This window comes from Heterocephalus glaber, unplaced genomic scaffold (genome assembly GCF_053883595.1).
Source record: "Heterocephalus glaber isolate CG9 unplaced genomic scaffold, H.glaber_assembly_v1.0 deba00001673, whole genome shotgun sequence".
In the NCBI taxonomy this organism is placed as follows: Eukaryota; Metazoa; Chordata; class Mammalia; order Rodentia; family Bathyergidae; genus Heterocephalus; species Heterocephalus glaber.
In genome coordinates this window covers 18,682,485-18,706,425 of record NW_028258410.1, presented here as the reverse complement: position 1 = coordinate 18,706,425, position 23,941 = coordinate 18,682,485, and the positions used below count along the sequence as shown (strand labels likewise).

Genomic DNA, 23,941 nt, shown 5'->3' with positions numbered 1-23,941 from the left:
TCAATGAAAAATACCTAAAGAAAGAGATTCGTTATTTGATCATGAAACAAACACTTTCCACTTGATGACATGGCTTAAGTGTCATGGGGCAATATGGCAGTGTCCATCAAAATGTGACACAATACACTCAGATCAAGTCCATTTCTGTCATTTCCCACAGATAGATTCCTACCATCTGCTACAGCTAAAATAACAATAAACCACTAACCGTGACCCGCAGAGGACCGACCACATATACACAGCTCACACGCACACAGGTGAAGACTGCAGGACACAGCAGACAGCACCTGCCTCCGACAGGGTGGACTTGTGCACTCGGGCTCTTTCACCCACTGGGATCTACAGGCCCGGAGCTTGGGGATTATAAGGTTTTCCTGGGCCTAAAATATATATTTTGAGATAACCCAGTCTAACCACAAAAAAACAGCCGCAAATTCCAAGAGACGAAATACCTGACCAGTACTCCTCCAAACTGTTAAGGGCATCAACACAAGAAAAACCTGAGAAACTTTCATGGCCACGGGGAGCTTGAGATACGATGGCTAAATGTAATGTGGGATCTTGCATAGGATTCTAGAAGAAAAACAAACATGAGGTAAAAACTAAGAACATGTAAATAAAGCATGGCCTTTAGCTAATGATAACGTATCGCAACTGGTTCACAACAGGAAATCCGCATTAGGGAATGGTACACACAGAACTTTCTGTATCAGCTTTGCAACTTTTCTGTAAATCTACAAGTATTATAAAACAAAATTTATATTAAAAAGGTGTGAGATGAGATTAAGGGAAGAAAGTATTTTCTACAAAAATATATAAAGAAAATTAAATACATAAAAAGGCTATACAGGTCAACCAGTCAACTGTTAACTCAATTCTTAACAAATTAATTTTTTTTTCTTGATTTTTTTCCGGTACTGGGGATCGAACTTAGGACCCTGTGCTTTTGAGGCAGACTGCAGCGCCACCGAGCTACATCCTGGGCCCCTTTCTTTTGATTTTTTGAGACAGGGTCTTGCTCTGTGGGCCAGACTGGCTGAGAACTCACCACAACCTTCCTGCCTCAGCCTGAAAGTGCTGGAATTACAGGTATGCACCACCATACCCAGCAACAAATCAATCTTATCAAATTCAAATCTTATGTAGTAATATATAAATTATCTTTTTGGGGGGTTCTGGGGCTCAAACCCAGGGCTTTTATATGTCAAGCATGTACTCTACCACCGAGCCATATCTCCAGCCCTGTAAATTACAATCTCCACTTATAGGCTATGCTAGAGCAAAGTATGGGCCTTCTAAGAAATGACTGCAGAACCTAAGAAAACTGAATGGCTCAGAAAGCAGGTGGACCCAGAAGGAGCTGTGACAGGAGATGGCATACCACATTCAGTCCTGGCGGGAAGGGGTGGGGTTAGAAGGTCAGGTAGGGATAAGACACCACAATAGGTATTGTAAAACAGAATTTAGCCTAGGGAACTGATAAAACAGGTCTCAGTGGACTGAAAAATTACAAAAGGGAACCTGTGCTTACCCAAGGGGTGAGTGCAGGAGCACGTGGGGAAGCTGAAGTTGATCAGACTGGGCTGAGGAAGAGATCTCAGAGCTGCACTCACGAAGCCAGAACCCCACTGCCAATGCCAGGATGCGGGCTGTTACCAGAGCAGCCCAGGCAGAGTGACAGGCACAGGTGCACACAGCACTCCTCCCCTTAGCCAGAGCCCCAGCCGCCGTCTCCACACAGAAAGGCGGGCTGAGAGCTGACGGAATGCACACACCTCCCGCACAGTGACAAGGCACAACTGTCTCCACAGAGGGCAGAGGCCACCTTCCTGCCACTGCAGTTCCCTTCTGGGCCCTACAGGCCCCTCTTAGGCAATGACGCAGTTCTCTGAGCCAGTCCTAGTGCCAACTAAACCGAAAGCTAAATTGTCAAATTAATCATGATTGTAATTAAAAAATTAAAAGGAGAACACGGGCCCTTATTTTTTCCTGTTTGCTTGCTGCTCCTGTTGGGGTACCTCAGGAGGAGCCTCTCATCTTGGCGGCCAGAGCCAACTCCTACAACCAGCCTGGAGGCCCACAGCACCTGGAAGCCTAGCTTCCTCCCTGGCTTCCCGCTTGGGGGTGGTTACTGTTTTCTACAGTATCATCGTGTTCCTACACTGTGCCTTTTTTTGGTTTTTCAGTCCAACATCCATTTGATTAACTTCCATATTACATATCTTAGTTGAGATACCTAGTATGGGGCACATATCCAAAGGAAATGAAACTGCTTTTTTTCTTTTTGAGACAGGGTCTCACTATGTAGCTCGAACTTCCGGTGATCCTCCTGCCTCAACATCCCGAGTGCTGGGATTACAGGTGTGGACACCATGGCCGGTGAAATCGGTATCTTGAAGGGATAGGTTCCTTTTTTTCTCACTGTAGCACTACTTATAAGAGCCAAGATACAGAAACCTAAATGTCACTCACTGATGGACGAACGGATAAACACACACACACACACACACACACACACACACACACACACACACACACACACACAGTGGAACATTCAGTCATAGACAGAAATCCCACCATTCAAAATAGCACAGATGGAGGACATTATACCAGTGAAATCAACCAGACCCAGAAAATTACTATATGATGTTGCTTATAAGCAGTATCTAAAAGCTGAACTCAGAGGCAGACAGCAGTTTGTTGGTTGCTTGGGGCTGAAGTATGAGGGAAATGGGTCAAAGGGCACAAACTTTCTGTTACAAGATGAGTCATTGGGTTATTTACTTGAAATTTACTAGAAGAGTACATTTTAAATGTCTTTGCTACAGAAGACAGACACAGTAACAAGATGGGTATGTTAATTTGATTATGGTATTTATTATACAATGTACACACCTATATCAAATCATCACATTGTACACCCTGAGTATATATAATTTTTTTTTTTGGTACCGGAGATCGAATTCGGGACCTTGTGCCTGCAAGGCAGGCGGCAGAACCACTGAGCTAAATCCCTGGCCCTAGTATATATAATTTTTATCCAGTCAGTTCCAACTCAAACCTGGAGGGAAAAAAACATCTGAAATGCTTTCTGTTTTCCTAACGCAAAAAATTAAGGACAACTAAGTTAGCCTCTTACTCTATACACTCAGCACTGTAGAATTTCTTTTTTTTAAACAAAAACAAACTCATGTATCAGTCATATAACCGAAGGCTATTTCCTTCCTTTTTCTTTTTTCTTATTTTATTTATTTATTTATTTTTATTTTTTGTACTGGGGATCAAACTTGGGTCCTTGAGCTTGCGCAGCAGGCAGCAAAACCACTGAGATAAATCCCCGCCCCCCCCCTTTTTGGGGGGGGGGACAGGGTCCTGTCATGTAGTCCAGGCTGGCCTTAAACTTGCAGCAATCCTCCTACCCCAGTCTCTGAGCACTGGGATTAGAGGTGTGCACCACCATGCCTGGTATTAAATTTTATTTTGTATTTTTTTTTTTGGTACTGGGATCGAACTCAGGACCTTGAGCTTTCAAGGCAGGCACTGGAAGCACTGAGCTAAATCCCTGGCCCTTAAATTTTATTTTGAGAAAGGGTCTCATCAAGTTGCCCAGACTGGCCTCAAACTCATGATGCTCCTGCCTCAGGCTCCCGAGTCACTGGGATTAAACACGTGCACCACTGTGCCTCTCTCTGAAACCTTCTTAAGAGAGATAGAAATAGGTCATGGATACAAAAAGATACCCACTACTGTAAGTGAAGATAACAAAGTTGCAAAACATGCATTGCAACATTGCATTTTTCTTAAAAAGAATGTTACAAGGGCCGCGGATTTAGCTCAGTGGTTTAGTCGCCTGCTGCACAAGTGCAAGGACCCGAGTTCAATCCCCAGTACCAAAAAAAAAAAAAGAATGTTACCTATCTTTGTGTACCCTTAGCAAAAGTAGACAGAAACAATAGGGCACTAGGATTTAGCAGTTTCCATGCTGAAAGAAGCTCCTGGAGAGGGGAGCGCTTTCCTCTCCCTCCACAAACTGGGAATCACGTGCTGCTCTACTGAAGCCCGGCCCTGCACTCTGGGAAAGCAGGTGCAGCAACACACATCTAGACTCTCATCCGTGCACAGAAACTGCCCCAGAGAACTCCACAGGCAGAGCAGCACTTTCCAACTAGAACGATTTTTGCTTCCCTGTCTGGAAAGGGGAATTCAGCATTTTCTGCAGGTATTATGGTTGTCACAACTGGGTCAGGGGTGCTACTGCCATCTAGTGAGTGGAGGCCAGAACACTACAAAATTTTAATCTATTGCACAGGAAGGTCCAACACAGAAGGCCATCCATTAGGGCTGGGGGGTGTGGCTCATGGTAGAGGGTTGCCTAGCATGTGCAGGGCTGCGGGTTTAATCCCTGGCATCAGAAAAACAAAAAACAAAAACAGAAATCCCCAGCAAAACACACACACACACACACACACACACACACACACACACACACACTATTGGCACTTCCATAGTTGCAGGAGAACGACTCCTCATCCAACTGCTGTGCAGGCAGATGCTCGTCAGGATGTGCCAAGGAGTACTGGAGTAGGGAGATTTGCTCTAAGGTTCAGAGGACCTGCTTTTCCTAAAGGGGGGGTAGGGGTGGCATCCAAATGGACACACATGTCCAGTATTTTGCTATCATTGACAATGCTGCAAGAAATAATTTTGTACACTGTCCTTGGTGATACATTCAGGAAAACTGGAGAGTAAATTCCTAGCAGAATTCCTAGGTTACATGGTATATGCTTTTTAAATTTTGGTATAGAATTTCTTCTTGAGAAAAACAATGTAAAAAATAAGATCAGTTAGGTGCTTTATTTAGATGCTTTAATAACTATGCCAATATTCCAACATGTATCTTGTATATTGATATCAAATAGGTTGGCCACAGGAAGCACCTAGAAGCAGGAGTTTGTTTTATGACTGTTTTTTTCTTTTGTGGTACCGGGTACTGAACTCAGGACCTTGCACTTGCAAGGCAGGCAGCGACGCCACTGAGCTAAATCCCTGGCATTATTACTGTTTTTAATCTTGGAGAAATAAGTTTTGCACCGTGGCAGTATTTTAGCCAATGAGTTTTATCCAAAGTGCAATTATTGCTAATTGAAAACTAATCTTGGAGAACCAGGCTAACCAAAACTATAGGAGCAAAGGGAATAAGATTTAGCTCAGTGGTTTCGCTGTCTGCCTTGCAGGCGCAAGGTCCCGAGTTCAATCCCTGGTACCAAAAAACAACAACAATAACAAAAAAAACCCCCAAAAAAGCCACAGAAGCAAAAGACAGTAAGATAAACAGTGTTCCCGAGGATGTGGAGAAACTAGAACCCCAATGCATTACTACTGGAAATGCAAAATGGTGCAATTGCTTTGGAAACTAGTTTGGCAGTTCCCCAAAACATTAAACAGTTAACAAATGATCTAGCAACACCACTGGATATATATTCAAGAGGCCAAAAATACACGGACACATAAAAACCTGTACACAAATGTTCCTAGCAGCATTAGTCACAGTTGCCAAAAGGCAGAACCAAAAATGTACACCAACTAGCCAGGTTTGTGGCACATGCCTGTTATTCTGCACTCAGAAGGCTGAGGCAGGAGGATCACTATATGAGTTTGGAGGACTTTGGCATATGATTTCACTCCCGTGAGTCTGTTTCTGCATCTGTAAAATGCAACACAGCTACACAGCAGAGCATATACAATAGGAACTTGCAAGACGGAAAATCAGATTTCTTGAGGGTTTACTACATACCCTCAAAAACAACTGGCTGGCAATACGAAGACCGGGAACTCACAAATCCAAAGCTCTGAAGAGGCCACTCCCCATCCCCTTTGCCTTGGTCTCCCTTGGAAGCGCCTCTAGGCCTCGCAGTGGCCAGAGCAGACCAGAGCTGACAGGCAGGCAATAAACCGTCACCAAAGGAGCAATGAATATGGATACAGGTGCACAGTAGACCGAAGCCGTGCATAAAAACCACAGCTGTGAAGGTTTCCCAGTTCATGTGGAGACTGGTTTCAGGAAGGCTGGCTCCCCCCACAGAGTCTGGTGATCTGATAAGCGCAAGAGTTTGTTGTAAACTACATCTGAAGGTAGAATGACCTTAAACCTCAGTCTGTGTTGTCATGTGAATTTACACTTGAGTCTAATAGGCTTTTGCTTACCATTTAGAGAGACGAAATGGCATCAGAGGAGGTTCAAATAAATAAACTGAAACTGGTCAAAAAAGAATAGCCACATTTCAGGAAATATACCATTGGTGACCTTTTTTCTTTTTTTTCTGGTACCGGGGATTGAACTCAGGACCTTGCGCTTGCGAGGCAGGCGCGTTGCCACTGAGCTACATCCCTGGCCCTTGGTGAGCTTTTTTCTGTGACAAGGCTAGTATGTTTTGAAAGGAGGTGCAGTGAATTAAGACAGTGACATTTATAGCCGCAGCGCGACGCTTACTCTTGGAGGCCCAATTACCATCCCTGTCCATCTTGTAAGTGTCATGTCTTCGTCATCTTCTAGACCCCAGCTAACTGTGCCATCTCCTACTCCTTTCTGGCCTTCTTCGAGTTCTTCCAACAGTCGGAAATTGCGAGGGACTTTTACTCCTAAAATAAATGGAAAGAAATTCAAGATACTAGCAACTCCAGGGGAACTTGTAAAATCTAGAGCTAGCTGCTCAGTACTGCTACCTGGGAATACAGATGCCAACATGCAGACAATTCCTGACAGCTGCCATACCTCAAGTGTGCCACTTACAAAGCTATCAGTGTCCACCAGCACAATGAGAGGGAAGTGGCACACGGTCTGTGAGTGGTGACGTGATCAGAGCTAGGTGACCAACCTGAGTCAACCCCACCAACCCTCTACTGACTCCATGACATGTTGACATGTTCAAAAGATCACTGTGGGTCCACTAATTCGAGATGAAACCACCAATACCAAGTGCCAACCAAAGCGTCCTGGAAGCAGAGGGCTATTTCTTTTGTTCTGTTATTACACACTTCTGAGCCTAAGGTTATGCTCATTTGTTGGTATGATTCTCAACCTTGGAAGGAATAGCTGGAATAGCCACCATGGGTATGTTTTATAAAGATGGTGTCCTTTTAATCAACTAAGATACCAAAGATAAAATTTTCAATTCTTTTTCAATTCTGGAAGCTACAGTTTCTAACTTCTGAAAGAACTAGAAGAAGAGAGCTAGCTGTCATTTCCAAAAATCCCAAAGCCCAGCAAGTAGCTCATGAAAGCAACACAAACACATCTCACAGATATGTGAGCTCAGTACCTGAGCTCAGCCTGAGGCTTGGGCCATGTCTAGGTATCTTCCAGAAAAGAGTCTAGGAGCTGAGGCCTTTGGGGCCAAGGCATGGGAGGGCAGGGAGATGGACTTTCTGAGCATGGCCATGGAGCCCCTCTCCCAGGACTGTTCTCCACCCAAAGCTGCTGGTCTTTGCTTCCTCCTCCCAGTCGCCCTGGCACTTGTATTTGTTCCCTGGAAGAAACCTGGGATCCAGACAAGCTACAAGCTCTCCTGCCTTGAATGCTGAGCCCACACCTGGCCAGACTCTCAGAGAAAGCAGGGCTTGCCACGTGCCAGTGAACAGAGGCCCATTGGAGGGACCCAAGACCGGGGGGAAGTTTCCCCAGGACACCAGACTTTCCCAAAGCACAGGACACTCATCACATCAACACAACTGGAACAAATATTGACCCCCACTAGCTAGCTATCTCTAACTATATCTATATATCTATATATTCCTGTCAGGTACTTTTCTAAGCACTGGGAACCAAGCAGTGAACAAAAGTGCCTGCCCTCAAGGGCTACATTCTAGTGGCAGGCATATAACTTACAAAATAAATACATGAACTACCTATAGGACAGTTTGTGGTGTTCAGAACAAGTAATGAGGGAGGGGCTACAATATTAATTGATGACCAAGGAAAGAGCTCTGGTGGTCATGTGCTATGACCACTTTGAGGGAAGGGAAGTGTCTTTGAGGCAGAGGGCCTAGCAAGTGAAAAGGCTCCGAAGGAGGACCTTGCTTAGTGTCAAATAATAGAAAGGGTCCCAACTTAGCTAAAAGCTATGAGGAAGAGCGCCAGGGATGCAGCTCAGTGGTGCCGCACCTGCCTGGCAAGCACAAGGTCCTGAGTTCAATCCTGACTACCAAGGGAAAAAAAAGCTTTGAGGAAGATCAAAGACACCAACAGTTCCTGAGTGACATGAGATGCTACTGGGGTCTGGAACTGAGCTAATGGGATTACTCCAACTGCTTGCAGAATGTAGTCAAGGGAGCAAAGGCAGCTGGGAGGCAGCAGGGAAGGGAGTGAGAAGTGGTATTTTAGAGGCTGAGCTGTCAGGTGGCCTTTGAAGTTGAGAGAAAGAAGTCAACTACAGTGCCCAGGGTTTTGGTCTAAGCAAAAAGGACAGAGGCATTAATGGTACATTATATGACTTTATTTTTATTTTTTTTGAGACAGGGTCTCACTATGTAGTAGTTCAGATTGGGGTTGACCTCACTATGTAGCCCAGGCTGGGCTCAACTCACAGCAATCCTCCTATTTCAGTCTCCCAAGTGTTGGGATCACAGGTGTGCGCCACTGTGTCTGGGATTATATGACTTTAGGTAGTATGTGATCAAATGTTTCATTTTACAAGCAATATATTTATTTTTAAGAATAATTTGCTGAGCATGGTGGCACACTTAGAAGTGGAAGAGGATTATAAATTTGAGGCCACCAGGGCTACACAGCAAGTTCCTGGCCAGCCTAACCTACATAGCATGGCCCTATCTCAAAACAAACAAAAAATACTGAATTAGGGACTAGGGTTTTAGCTCAGTGGTAGGACACTTTGTCTAGCATGCATGACGCTCTAGTTTTGAACCTCAGGACCACCCAAAACAAGTAAATAAATTCATACATGCAGACACACATATCTTAAGGCAAGTGATATTCTGATTTACCATTTACAATAATGGTCAATATTTCCTTTTAAAGTAAATGTAAGCAAAATAGTTGACTGAAAACTATTAAATAATAGTATAATATGGTGCTTCAAAGGAATCAATAAAAACTTAAAAGCATACTTGAATCACTGATTTGGAAAACACTGTCATTTTTCATTTAAAGAACAGCTAGCTGGACTATTCAGCTATGCTGGATTAGTTTCTTCGAGCAAAAACAAAAACAAAACAAAAAAATCCCCTGAAATTTAGGGCCAGGGATTTAGCTCAGTGGTTCCGGCCATCTGCCTTGCAAGTGCAAGGTCCCGAGTTCAATCTCCAGTACCAAAAACCCCCCCAAAACCTGAAATTTAAATCTTTAATAGTCCTAATTTGGATAGGAAAAAAAAATCATTGTGCATTAAGACTGCTTTAACTATTGGTTAATTTATAAGCTTGCACTAATGAAAACGAATGCCAAAGGAGCAGTCTCGCTGGCAGGAAAGCTGATGAGCGGCTGAGGTATTTGTTCCTGGAAACTGGAATGCAGGGCCGGGGCGTGGCTCAGTGATGGAGCACTGGCCTCCAGTGGCCCAGACCCTGGGTTGGATCCCAACACCAAAAACACACAAAGACAGTTATGATACATGTTGGAATTATTATATTATTATTATTTTGGTACCGGGGATCAAACTTGGAACTTTGCGCTTGCAAGGCAGGCGCCAGAACCACTGAGCTAAATCCCTGGCCCTATGTTGGAATTATGTTCCCTCTAATCCACATGTTGAAGCTCTAACTCCCAGTTCCTCAGAATGTGACTGAATATGGGCTTTAAAGAGATGCTCAAGTTAAAACGTGGGTCTTTTTCTGTGAGCGGGTAGGGTTCCCAATCCAATCTGACTGGTGCCCTTAAAGAAAGAATTAAAATGCACAAAAAAACACAAGGACCTTGATGTGGTGGAACACACCTATAATCCCAGCTACTTGGGAGGCTGAGGCAGGAGGATTCCAAGTTTGAGTCCAGCCTTGGCAATTTAGTGAGACTCTGGTTCAAAATAAAAAGGGCTGGGTATGTAGCTTGGTGGTAAAGTGCCCCTGGGTTCAATCCCAGCACCAAAAAAAAAAGAATAAAGGAAGTCACTTCAAGGTACTGTAGGTTAGAAACCGTACTGAGAATCAGAGGACAACCTTTGTTGTTGCTACAATATTGGCATTACAGGACATTTCTCTTTTTCTTTTCTGTAGTGCTAGGAATCAAACCTAGAACCTCATGCATGCTAGGCAAGTGTTCTACCACTGAGCTACAGCCCCAGCCCGGAAGATCTCAAAAAGCCTTTATTTATATGGGTTATATCTACTGAGTTTGCCAAATTAGAAATTAAAACTGAGAACTTAAAAAAATGTTTATTCACTTAAAACAAAACATTATATGTTAAATAATTTCTTATGAAGTAACTATATTTCCCAAAGAACAAAAGAGAGTTAGTGAGAAGAATGGCATTGCTTTGCAACTTTACTGACTCCAAACGACGGGGAGCGAGAAGAACTGAGGTGAGCAGGTGTGCGTGTCCTGTCCAAAGCAGACAGTCCCTCTGCTTCAGGCCACTGTCTGTGCCCAGACTCTGGTCGTGGGCCATCACTCTGCAACATCCAGGGTCAACTAATTGTCCTCAAACATCCTGTGAGCATGGATAGGGATGCAGCTTCATGGTAGACCACTTGCCTAGTAAAATTGAGGCCCTGGGTTCATTCCTAGCACCAAGGAATTCTTTTGAACTCAGGCATCCCATATTTAGCTCAGACTGCGTTTTGTGGTACTGGGAATTGAACCCAGAGCCTTCATAAGAAGTTACATACCAAGTCTTTTATTAATTTTGGGGGCAGGGCCTTACTAAATTGTCAAACTGCCTAGGCTGGGCTCAAACTTTTGATCTTCCTGCCTCAGCTTCCCACAGTGCTGGGATTACAGGTGTGCACCTCCTCCCATAATAGTATTTTATTTAAAAAAATTTTTTTTGGTACCGGAGATCAAACTCAGGTCCTTGCCCTTGCGCAGCAGGCGGGGAAACCATTGAGCTAAATCCCCGGCCCATCCGATAGTATTTTAAATCCTTGTTTGTAAGAATGATAAGTAAAGATTGTTAAATGTTGTCAGTGGGCAATTTAGTTCTCTGGTTAACCTTCACTGCTAAATTTTGAAGAATTTAAGTCTACAAACAAGAACACTCTTAAAGTAGATTTAATTTAATTAAATTATTTATTTATTTATTTATTGGTACCCGAGATCGAACTCGGGTCCTTGGGCTTGCGCAGCAGGCAGTGAAACCACTGAGCTAAATCCCCAGCCCTAGATTTAATTTTAAATTCATTTTTTCTAAGCCATTAACTTTAATTTTCAGTCAAAAATTGATTAAAGGCAAAGTTTGAAGAATAGTGGGTGCTAGCAGGAATCAAAAATCACAGAAATTTACAAATTTTGGTGTGGTTCATTTAGCGCTCCTGAGGTTTACTAGAAGCAACGAATCCCCATCTGGTGGGCAGCACACTGAACATCCTGCACTGAGAACACCATGTTCCTGGTAAGAGACCACAGACGCTCTTCATGTTTAGGGTACCTCAAACTGGACTCAACCCACATTTACAAGGCAAAAAATCTACTTCTTTCTGGACTGCAGACTTTTCACCTCCTTGGCACAATTTCCCTATAGAAAGCCACCATCTGTACACATATTCTGCTTTTAGTGGGATTATTACACCACACTTAGCCAGTATTATGCCGAGCTACTTAGGGGCCATCAAAGAATAAAAATGGGGGGCAGGGTGGGGATTTAGCTGAGTGGTTTCACTGCCTGCTGTGAAAGCTCAAGGACCCGAGTTCGATCCCTGGTACCAAAAAAAAAAGCAAAACAAAAAAAACCGGGGACCTCCTGTCAGAATATCAAGTCTCTGTGTAGAAACAAGATACACATAGCCAAAGTTAAAAGTTCAGTGAAGTCACATGACAGAAATACAACCTATCCCAGAGCAGTGCTTCGGGACTTCTAAGGGCCACATGGCTAAACTACCAGACTCTGAGGATGATCAGTGGGGAGCTGCACACAGCCCTGAGTGGGATCAGGGGAAAGGCAACCCTCCCCCCACAATGTGTGTGGTGGGCTGGAACCCCAGGAGTCAGCCTCAGGCCATTGCTAATTCGGAGGACAAAAGGCAGAACTCTTCCCTTGCAGCAAATTCTATGGCAAAACACCTGCTATCAGAATTCTTACAGCCTGGCAGATAGGAAGAAGGAATGTTAAAAACTTTATGATAGGGCCGGTGCCCGCAAGCACAAGGTCCTGAGTTCGATCCCTGGTACCAAAAAAAAAAAAAAAGAGAAAAAACTTTATGATAGCCTTCCCTCTGTCCCTTCTACTGGGAATTAAACTCAGGGCCTCCCACATTTGTAAACTTTTATTTTGAGACAAAGTCTTGCTAAGTTGCCTTGGCCAGGATTGAACTTGTGATCATCCTGCTTCAGCCTCTTTAGTAGCTGGGAATGCAGGTGTGTGCCACTCTGCTCAGCCAACAGCTCATGTTAATGTGCCTGACTGAGATGGACTATTTTACAATACGGGGGGGAAAAGCCAAAAACCAAAACACCAAGACCCAAACTGGCCTCAGATAAATATCTGCTGGAAAAAAAGCAAAAAAAGGACAAAACGGGCTGCAAACTACATTTTATTAAAGGTAAACAGTCGACTCATGCTTCCCTGTATGTGTAGATTGACATCTACAATCTTTGAATGCCACAGATGTGGAGTCACTAACACAGGACAGCTGGTCTACCTTTAAAAGGTGAGCACAGAATGTTGGCTATGGTCTCTGCCACAAATAAGAACCAGAAGCTGGGCATGGTAGAGTGTGCCAGCAATGCCAGCTGAGCTGAAGGACCTCGGTTGGGTTCAAGGCTAGCTGGACCGCACAGAGACCTTGTCTTTTGTTTTGTTTTTTGAGACAGGGTCTCACTTTGTAGTTCAGGCTTTGTAGTCCTGAACTCACTATGTAGTCCAGGCTTGCCTCAACCTCGAGGTGATCCTCCTACTTGAGCCTCCAGAGTGCTGTGATTACTGGCCTATGCCACCATGCCCGGCAAGGGATCAAGTTGTGACTCTACAGTTTTTTTTTCTAGGCGAGGAGCGGCGCTGCCAGCAATCGATCCCAGGGACTCATGAGTATTAGGCAAGCACCCCACAGCTTCTAGCAATCTAGCTATGAGCCTGAGCACATTACCTTGAGCCCCACTAAAGCAGGGATTACAAAACCACCTCTATAGGTGGCACAGACAGTATTGTACACGAGGCTAAGCTGGGAAGCACTCTGGATAATACCTGCCTGGCAATCGTTAAGCTTGCCGTACTGGTCATGCCCATCAGCACACTGCATTGTCCTCTACAAGAAACCCAAACCAAAACCCAAAAAAACCTTCATTTAGTCCTCTGTCCCCTTCCAGCTACCATCTGTTGTTCTTTATCAACAAAAAACCTTCAAATGATGTCCAGACTCCTCAAATTCCTTACTCATCATCACCATCTTCACCTTCCTGCACCTTTTCCAGTCAGGCTTTCCCACTCTGTCGCTCACAGCATGGCCACCAAGCCCCTAAACCTCAGGGTGAAATCTCAGTTCTTACTCCAAGTTATGGTGCCCTAGGTGACACCTGCTGACTTCCTCTTAACCCCTGCCTCTCTCAGCCCCACTGTCCAGGCCTCCAGAAATTGGCTGTGGGGCCTCAAGGCATGGCCCCCAACCTCTGCTGCTCCATCCCTCAACTCATTTTATACAGACCAAGGTTCCAAAGCAGCAGATGTGTCTCCAGTTTATACTTCCAATTAACTGCCTCTTAAGTATCACTATTTATGTTTTGTGGTACTAGGGATTGAACCCAGGCCCTTCCCACTAAAGCAGGGTCTTCCTCAGTTACCAGGTGTGGACTAAACTTAGAATCCTCCTGCTTCAACCCTCGGAGGGCTGCGATTACATGTGCCACTACTCCCACTTGACATCACACGTTTATGCCTAATAGACCTTCTGAACCTGAAACACTTCCACTACAGAGTCTTTGTAATCCTTCTCCAAAAATAACTGCGCACTCCTCAATCTCAGTATGTGGCTTAAAGATTTCTCCTGGCCCCAAATCTCGGGAGTAATGGTGAACAATCCTTTCCTTATACCCTATACCCAACCTACTGCCAAATCTGATCATTTTTATCCTCTCCATCTGGCCCACACCACCTCAGCTCCCTAACTGGCCTCTTGGTCCACTTGGCTCTGCCTTGTCTGTTCTCCACAACGATTGTTATGATTTTTGTTTTTTGAGACAGGGTCTCACTACGTTTAGCTGACCTTAACTCACTATGTAGCCCAGGCTGGCCTAGAAATCACAGCAATCTTCCTGCCTCGCCCTCCTGAATACTGGGATTACAAGAGTGCACCACCAGGCCTAGCCAACACAATGATCCTTTTAAAGGTAAAACAGGTGCAGTCACTTCCCTCCTTTAGGCCACTACAACTAGAATACACCAGACTCTGGAACTGACCTATAGAGCCCCACTTGCTCTGCCAACCTCATTTCCTGCCACTCTTCCCCTTGCTTCCCCCTTCCCCTTTCACCACACCATGCTTCTAAAGAGCAACTTTTCCTTCTGCCTCTGCACCTGCTGTTCCTCACCCTGGGATTCTGCCCAGAGATGTGAATGGCTAATTACTTCCCTCATTCCTCAACCTAAGGTCTTACTTCCCAGTCTCTCCTCTTGCTTCATTTTTCTTCAGAGCACTCACTAAAATATCATTTGACATTTTGTGGGGTTTTTTTTTGTTTTTTTTGGTATCGGAGATCGAACTCGGGTCCTTGTGTTTTCGAGGCAGGCAGTGGAGACATTTTGTATTTATTTATTTAGGTACTGGGGATCGAACTTGGGACCTTGCGCTTTCGAGGCAGGCAGCAGAACCACTGAGCTAAATCCCCAGCCCTCATTTGACATTTTAAATACACCCATTTCCACTTTATACACTATTTGCCTCTCCCATGTACACACAAACTCCATTCAAGTAGAATTCTGCTTCATTCCCTGTGGAATCTCCAACTCTGCAGAAAGTGCTGTGCTCTCTAGAGCAGGCATTAAGACGCTTGCTGAATGAATGAATGAATGAATAGCTGAGTGTTAGGGACAGGATTTCAGAATGAATAATCCTTAATGATTCAAAATTCTAAGTGCTTTATTTCTGAAGATACAACTGGGAAACATTCACACCACCATTAAAAGAGAGTCTAATAATATACAGATTGTCAAAGGGGCTTAGTATGGATTCTAAAGCCCAAGGAAAATCATCAATATAATAATCTCAAAAACTATAAATCTTACCTTACTAAAACCCAGGCAGACTGCAGAGGCCTCTGGGGGCCCCTGGCTTCACACACCTTCACCTCCACACCAGGCCTGTGCTGTACCTTTTACTTTCTCTTTTCTTTCTTTCTTTTTTGCTTTTTGTCAACTATTTCACTCACTCTCTGAGCTCAAGGCAGAGCTGTGACTCCCTCCATCCCGCCTCCCCAGAATGTGGTTTGCTGTGGCACATAGCAGCACTCAGTGTTTCCTGGTTGAAGAAACAGCAGATTCTTCCTCTCCTACTGCACATTCTAACAGTCTAATAGCCCCAAAATACGGGGTGCTGGTGCCATACAACTGAGATACCTAAGGTTTTTTTATTGTGAAATAAGTAAAATTTGACAACTACTGTTACTTTTTTTTTTCAACTACTGTTACTTTTTAATGACTGAGAATTTTAGGGAACATTCTTGTTTTTAATTCAAATGAAGGAAGGGGCTGAGGATTTAGCTCAGTGGTTCCGCCACCTGCCTCGAAAGCACAAGGTCCCAAGTTTGAGTCCTGGTACTAAAAAAAAAACAAAACAAACAAACCAGAATCAAATGAAGGAAAACTGATTCCTTACCCAAGTGAAAGATTCTTCACTATAAAATGAATTTTTTTCATAAACTATATATGAAAACATGTTACTCATATCCCATACCACTTAGAAATGTCATACAAAGCCGGGGATTTAGCTCAGTGGTTTCACCGCCTGCTGCACAAGCACAAGGACCCAAGTTTGATCCCTGGTACCGAAAAAAAAAAAAAAAAAAAAAGTCATACAAAGCTAATACATCTGGGCCAGGGATTTAGCTCAGTGGTTCTGCTGCCTGCCTCGCAAGCACAAGAACCCGAGTTCAATTCTTGGTACCAAAAAACCAAAACAAAACAAAGCTAATACATCAATATTTTCTACAAAGCAAAACAGCGTTTCATTCCAAATGGCTTAACCACATCCTAGTTGAGGCACTTCAGAGGCTACTTCTGGGATATAAATCCAAGTATCAGTGTTCAAAAGATCCCACAGACTTAAGGATTTATCAGTCAGTGAACACTTCATCCTATCCCAAATAATGTGTATCTGCAAAATCATGATAAATTTAAACAAAACAGCCAGGCACGGTGGCTCACGCCTGTAATCCCAACATTTGGGGGGCCGGGGATTCGGCTCAGTGGTTCCATCACCTGCACTGAAAGCGCAAGGTCCCGAGTTCAATTCCCGGTACCACACACACACACACACACACACAAAATAATAATCGCTTCTTGGCCTTTTGGCTAAGATCAAGTGTAAGCCCAGCATTCGGGAGGCTGAGGCAGGAGGATTACGAGTTTGAGGCCAGCCTGGGCTACACAGTGAGACCCTGTTTCAGAAAATAAATAAACAGGGCTAGGAATTGAGCTCAGTGGTGCCATCGCCTGCCTCGAAAGTGCAAGGTCCTGAGTTTGATCCCCAGTACCAAAAGAAATAAATTAACTAAACAACACATTTTAGTGAAAAAAAATCTTATTCCTGTAGCACTTTAATCAACTAAATCAATCTAAATTTTAAGATTACAAGTATTTGTCAAGAGCAGCTGGAAAAACAGCAGCAAGTAATACAGAGACTATAAAAATGGTCTTGTGCTAGTTCATCTTGCAAAACCAAGACAACCACAGGCTCTATAGGAGGTAGAAGTGTACTAGGAAAATCTATATCCAAAGATGAGTATAATTAAATAGACTGCAACTGTTAAAAATTCACTATGAATTGTGAACTTGAAAATGTTACAGTAACTTCACCAAAGTACTGAAATATAACAGTAATCCAAAACTTTTAAAAAGAAAATACTCCTTCCTATTACTTCAGAATTCCTTCCAGAGGATTTTTCCTGGATCTGTGTCAGTACCAAAAGCCAGCCAGTTATTCTCATGGCTAAATATAAATTTAAAAGGCAGCAACTGCAGGATTTTACAAAGAAAATTTGACAACTAGGTTGGAAAAGTATGAATATTTGATAGAGTTTGACACCACGTCATAGTAAAACACAGAATGCAGTAATCTGAGGCATAGCAACATATTAAAATATTTGTGGTACAAAAAGGATTTTGAAGTCCTTTAAAACACCTTTGTGGCAATCATGGTCACAAAGCAGCAGCTATGGCACCATGGGAACCTTAGAAAGCCCTGGCCTGGCAGGGGTCCTGATCTGCAATGAAAAGCAAGCTGCTGGTTAAGTGGGTTGGGTGCTCATCCTGGGAAGTCAGTGAGCCCAGCTAGGTGGGGGGTGCCACTCCCACTTTGGGAGAGAAGCGTGTGGGGGGGGATGCACTGGAATTCAGGGTGCCGGAAAGCTAAACATAAAGTTGAGGGTCTGTAACTTTTATTCCTGAGCAATCAGCTAATCTGGCTGCCTCCTTGATGCCTGACCAGAGTAGATTTCTCACCTCTAGAGCAATGGTTCACCTGCAGGGCCTCATCTGGGACCTTGCTCCACTCAGATCTCTAGAATCTGAAACTGGCCTCCAGCTGGCTCTCATGCTCCCTGGTATGAGGCTCACTGCTCTAGGGGAAAAACCCGGAGCAACCTGCCATTCTTTGCAGTCCAATGTGACATGGAACAAGTGGGGACAGGATGCATGATCCTGAACTCCTCTGCTGTTAGCGTCAGTGAGTGACTGAGGCCCAGGATCAGATTTTCCCTGACAGGTGGAGACAAAGGGTAAGCTTCGGGGAGTGAGTCAGACGCAGGGAAGGGGAAGACACAGCACACTCTGTGAGAAAGCACCTTATTAATTACCACAGGCCAGGGAAAGAGCTTCCTTCTGTGAAGGCCTGAGGCCACTTTGCTGCTGCCCACCAGACACACTCCTTTTCCACACATCAAATTTATACCTGGCTACATCAAAATGAGACCCTGGGTTAATTCACGGCAACAGTCAACAAGTACTTTCTGAGCACCTGCTATTATGTCAGGTTGCTGAGGACATAGGAGAGAAAGAGACAGAAGCTCGCCTAACAAAAAGACATAGGTGGGGCCGGGGATTTAGCTCAGTGGTTTCGTTGCCTGCTGCGCAAGAGCAAGGACCCAAGTTTGATTCCCGGTACCAAAAAAAAAAAAAAAAAAGACATAGGAAATATGTAAAAAAAACCAAGGCTTCAGGTAAGGCTGTGCTTTAGAAGAGAACAAAGAGGACAGTGGGCCAGTGACTAAGAAGACTGCACAGGGTGCTGTGGTCTGGGATGGCCTTATGGGGAGCTGTAACCTGAAGAATGAAAAGGCAGGAAGATCTGGGAAGAGCACCCTGGCAGGGGAAGAGCGACAAGAGAGGTGTGTGGGCTACCATGTGAGGGCAGGGCCTGGCAGGGCCTGCCTTGTGGGCCATGGGAAAACCCTGATTTTATTCTAAGTGCAGTGGGAAGGGCTTTTTGGAGTTTTGGCTGTTTTGACATTCTGCCTTCTGCACAGAAGGTACTGTAAAGGGCAAGACAAAGCAGAAGGCTTTTTCCTGGCTTCCAGGCAAGAGAAAGACAGACTAGAACAACAACAGAGATGGCGAGGAGGATGTGGCATGTATTCTGAGGTTACACCTGCCAGACTCATGACAGCGTGGACGTGAAGGTGAGCAAAGACTCCTTCCCAAGCGTCATTACCGTCTACCCAGAGGGAACGACCTGGCCAAAGCTGAGAGGTCAACAGGCAGACGGAAGGCTGGAGGTGGCTGCAGTGGAGTCTGGAGGAATGAAGAGACGGCCCAGAGCACTTGTCCTGGAGAAAACCTGTCCCAGTTCTGGAACCTGACCTTGCAAGTCACCAGCTATGCCTCAAGCCAGTCACGTCTCCTCCCTAGGCCTCAGTTTCTTCACTTGCAGCAAATAGCAAACGATGAGCGCTCAAAATGCAAATTAAAAAGAAGTCTAAGGGCCACATACCCACAAGGATGCAGACCTACTTTGCCTGTGACATCTGGGGGGCCCTAAGCCCTGCAGGCGTGAGCTACTCAGTAGAACACAAGAGCACTTTCTTAAAAAAATGAGCCTCACTCTTGTTGGACAGCACACTGCCCAGAAGGGGGTAAACTGTAGCCAGGGATGCTATGGAAGGGGTTCCTGAAACAGAGGGCAGACACTCTCCCCAAGATTAAACACTCCTAGACTCGAGAAGAGCATATGCTGAAATCCTCAGGCAGGAGCAGGTGTCCGAGGGAGCAGGGAACTGGAGTCCAAAGGCCTGGGCTCTGGTCTGATCACCAGCAGCCTCGGCCAGGCACCAATCTCCCTCAGCAATACCTCAGGGCTGACATTTCTCCTGTTACCGGGCTATGGGGAGGCAGAGGAGATGACAGAAGGGGGAAGGCAAAGTACTGGAAGCCTCCAGAGCACTATCCGTGATGCAATGGCAACAGCATCACCAAATGTGTGGCCCAATACTTCAGAGTTTGTATTCCACTTTTATCAAATTACTATACAGTTACAAATCAGGAAGAGGAAATGGAGAATGAATGAGTATGAATGGGAATGAAGAGAAAGAGGAAGACCAAGGCAAAGAATGTGGAGAGGGAAATAGGGTGGCCCTAATGTGAAGGGGTAAAAATCACCATCAAAATTAAAATTAACTGGGCCGGGGATTTAGCTCAGTGGCACCGAGCCGGCCTTCCAAGCGCAAGGTCCTGAGTTAGATCTCTGGTACCAAAAAATAAATAAATAAAATAAAATTAACCTTGGCAATTCCTTATCAGGACAATAGCTTGTGGCTTTGCCCTCCATCACTGGGGCAGACTCCCGTTTCTTCAGGTGAGCGCATCCGAAGCAGTTCTCTTGAATGTAAGACCCAGGCTGCACAAAAGGCACTGAACTACAACTGACAAGAGGTGGCTCAGAGTGAGACAAATGCGGACTGAGACTCACTGAGGGACCATAGGTTCTCATTTCCCATCCTCAGCTTTCTTGGAAATGCCCCGGAATGGAAGAGAAGATTATTTTATCTTATTGCCTATTCGGTTAAATTTTCACGACTACTGTGGCTTTCCTCCCGATAGCCCGCCCTGCTTTCTCCAGGGTGTTCTTTTATCTTGCTTTTTACTTTTGCTCGGCCCAAGATCTGCAAAGCCAGTCTCCCTTCACTTTTACTTTTTCAAATAAACAATGCCACTGCTTTTTGCTTGTTTCATTCACTTCTTTGTTCAAGAACAAAATAAAATAAATTTTCACAAGCTGGTTGTGTGCATCAGGCCCCTCCTATGCATGCAAATGTAAAATCACACCCAGCCAGGGCTTTCCCTCTGGTACAAGGTTTCTGATTGGCAGTCGGGGAAGCTGTGGGCCGCTGGGTGAGAGGAAAGAGTTGCCCGTCATAACACAGCTGTCCTGAGGGACTGTGGTGGACTTTTCATAGTTCCACTCTCTAGGGTCTGTGCAGAAATCTTACACAGCAGAACCAAGGGAAATGGGGAGGTGCAGCGAACAAGTGGTGAAAGCAGTGACCATGAAAAACTAAGTTGAGCCCTTACAGGAACTTGAAGGCCTGGCAGCTGTTTCCTGGCAACTGGTGTACAGATTACTCAAAAAGCACACACTCTGAGTACTGGCACGGGAACATACCTCACAGCCTTCTCAGGGTTCGGAAGCAGAGAGGCGGCCTGTGAAGCCTTTCTGCTTCCTCTCTTACCACTCTGCCTTCCTTCCACTGGCTGGGGGCACAGGTCAGATTTCATCATTCTTCTTTTTAGCATTTGTTCATTCATTTGACAAGTATTTACTGAATGCCTACTTTATATCAGACATTCATTCAATGGCTTCCCCTTGCACTGGCTAAAAATCCAAAACCTCATCTCTCCAACTCATTGCCTAAACAAATCTCCCTTAAGCACTAAGGACTTTTTATTCTGCTTTTTCAACACACCAAGCTCAGCTCCACCCCAGGGCCTTTGCACTGACAACCTTCTCCCACTTTGGGCCTATAACACAGGCTGCATGGTTGGCTCTTTCCATCATTTCTCTCCATTCAAATGCCATCTTCTCAGAGAAACCTTCCCTGACCACCTCTCCAGACACTCTATCATATCAGTCTCCTCAGAGTGCATCCTGCTGAGATCATCTTATTTACTCCCTTAACGGCCTTCTCCCTGATTTGAATGCAAACTCTTCAAGGACAGGGATTATGCCATCTTCTTTGCTACTTACAACAGACCTTCACGAGGTATCTGCTGAATAAACAGACAACTGTTCAGGAAGCCCATTTTGGGGCACCTCAAAGTTGGTTCTGTGTTATCTAAACCATACCAAGTGCTCTTGTATGGCACTAGACAGAAACTGCTAACGTTTTACCTGACTGCCATGGCGTTTATGAAGCACTCTTCAACTGTCAGGGCCTCAGAGGTCAGGATGAAGCAGCTGTTAAGCTGGACTGTAGGGAGCCAATTTCAAAGGCCTGCAGACAAGGCTGAGCCGTGACGCCACCAAAACCCTGGCTGCCGTGGGTGTCACGCGCTCCCCAGTTCACAGCACCCTGGGAGGGAGGTTACTCTGGTGAGGTTTCCCCCAGCAATCTGTCCTGACTCAGCCTGTCTCCTGGGAGTGCCCACGGCAATGTCCTGATAAATAAACTGACTCAGCACTCTACTAGCTGAAACCAAAACTTAAAGGATGCAAGGGCTTCTGGATGCTCCACAGAGACCCTACTGCTTTAAATGTATGGCAGTTTGTGGTGAGTTGCCCTAACACACAACTATGGCTCCTTGGATAGCAGAAGAGAAATATCCTGGCAAGGTGGAGTCCACTAACCATGTCCCCTTAGATCACCAACCCTCTCCCAGCAGTGATGCTGCTGTGGCCTTAAACAGCCTGGGGACTTCGGTACCCAGGCTGGTGTCCCTGGAAGCCTACAGTGGAGAGACCTGTGGGCCCGTCTGCCTCCTCTAGAGGTCACCCAACCTCACCCCACTGGGGAGAACTTCCTGGGCCAGCTTCATAGCCAGGGATCTGTGGGTGCAGCCTCATCAAAATGGGGACATTTAAAAAAAGGGGGGGGGGGCTGGGGATTTAGCTCAGTGGTTCTGCTGCCTGCCTCACAATCACAAGGTCCCAAGTTCGATCCCCGGTACCAAAAAAAAGTCTTTATAAACTCAAAATGGGGACATTTAATCTCTCCCCAGTCCTGCACTTCCAGAACCTGACCTTCCGAGGGACCTGCCCCACCAGCGCCCACCCTGCTCAAGACTATCCTCTGGTAACCCGTGGGAAAGCTAATCCTGAAACAGACCCTCAGGTTTCATCCTTCCCCCAGTGGCTTTCCTTGATCTACCAGGAATTGGAAGGAGCTGTCCCCTGGGAGAACCCTTCATTTCCCCTTTGCCTGTCCTTCCCCAAACAGTCACCCAAGAGTTCTCATTTCATCTGTTCTTCTCCTCACTCCTGCCCAGCCAACAGGGAACGTTTGAGTTGAGTCCACATATTTGTTTTAGGTCTCCAAAGGAGTGGAAGGGAGTGTTCGGTCTCACCAAACAGACATTTCCCTACCCAATACACGAAGAAGAGATTTTTCTCCTAAAAAAACCCCAAACAAACACCTGTCTGGAAATGGATCCTTTCGTGCTCTCCCCACTGCAGGAGCCTTCTTTCGGTTGGCACCCGTCCCAACACAAACCCCAAGTCTCCCAATTCACCTGTTCTTCCCCACCTAATATTCTGTTCCACTCCCAGCTTGTCTCCTGAAACCTAATTTTAAGGAATCCATCTGTCTCCTCAAACAGGGTAATGGTGGGTGGTTTCACTATCGGTCACCTCAATAAATAGGACCCTCTGGTAACTGACTGTCTCCCCCTGTCGCTCATCCTGTGCAGATGCCCTTAATTCCTCTGAAAGCAGCCACTCTTCCTGTAATCAACAGACTTGCTGAGCTAACCATTCCCAAAACTAAGGCTGGAACGGGTCCCGCAGACCGTGAGAGATCCCTACAGCCACCCCTCCGGATCTTGTCCCCTCCTCCCATTCGGCCCCAGAGGCTTCCCCGAGGTGCCCTCCGACCGACATCCGAAGGCTCCCCCCTCGTCCATCACCCAGCAAGGGACTTCTGTCCGCAGAAGTGTCTGGGGGACCTGGATCTAGGGGACCCCTCGATCCCCCGACTTCTCCCGAGAGCCCCGGGCTAGGCCCTCGCCCACTCCGGTCCCCAGGAGCACAGTGGGCCGGGCTCTTCCTCTCCGCCGGGCCTCACACCGCCTGGGGAGCCTCTGGGCCTGGCCGCGCCGCCCACAGTCCCTCAGGCCCCCACCCGTGCTTCCGGCCGCCGCCTGCTCCTCCTCCCCCGTCGGGCCGCGCGGGTCGCCGCCGCAGAGCCCCGCGGACGGGGAACCGCAGAGACAGGCGCCCCACTGCAAGGGCTTTCGCAGGTCCTCACGTTCCGGCTCAGGCCCGCACCCCCTCGGCCGGCTGGGCCCGGCGCCCCCGCTCACCCGAGCCCGTGGTGGCTGCCATCTTGCGTCGCTGTAGCTCGAAGGCCGGCCCCTTCTTCACCCCCCACCCGGGCCCGGGCCGTGACGCGCAGGCGCGCGCCCACACGCACGCGCAGACGACA

The 23,941-nt window shown here is 45.9% G+C and overlaps 1 protein-coding gene across 3 annotated transcripts in view; it reads right to left on the bottom strand.

Annotated features, from left to right (window-relative positions):
• Positions 1–23,941, bottom strand: part of Ube2v1 (ubiquitin conjugating enzyme E2 V1) — a 29,595-nt gene extending 5,654 nt beyond the window's left edge. Inside the window, exons 1-2 of one of the 3 annotated variants that reach the window (XM_004858063.3) lie at positions 23,820–23,941; positions 6,491–6,639 (exon numbers count right to left, since the gene is read on the bottom strand). In XM_004858063.3, coding sequence (XP_004858120.1) covers positions 6,491–6,639; positions 23,820–23,841 — 171 coding nt within the window. In that variant the 5' untranslated portion in view covers positions 23,842–23,941. Of the gene's footprint in view, positions 1–452; positions 568–6,490; positions 6,640–23,819 lie in introns of those variants that run through there. The other 2 variants (XM_013077137.3, XM_013077138.3) reach the window with 2 other exon arrangements.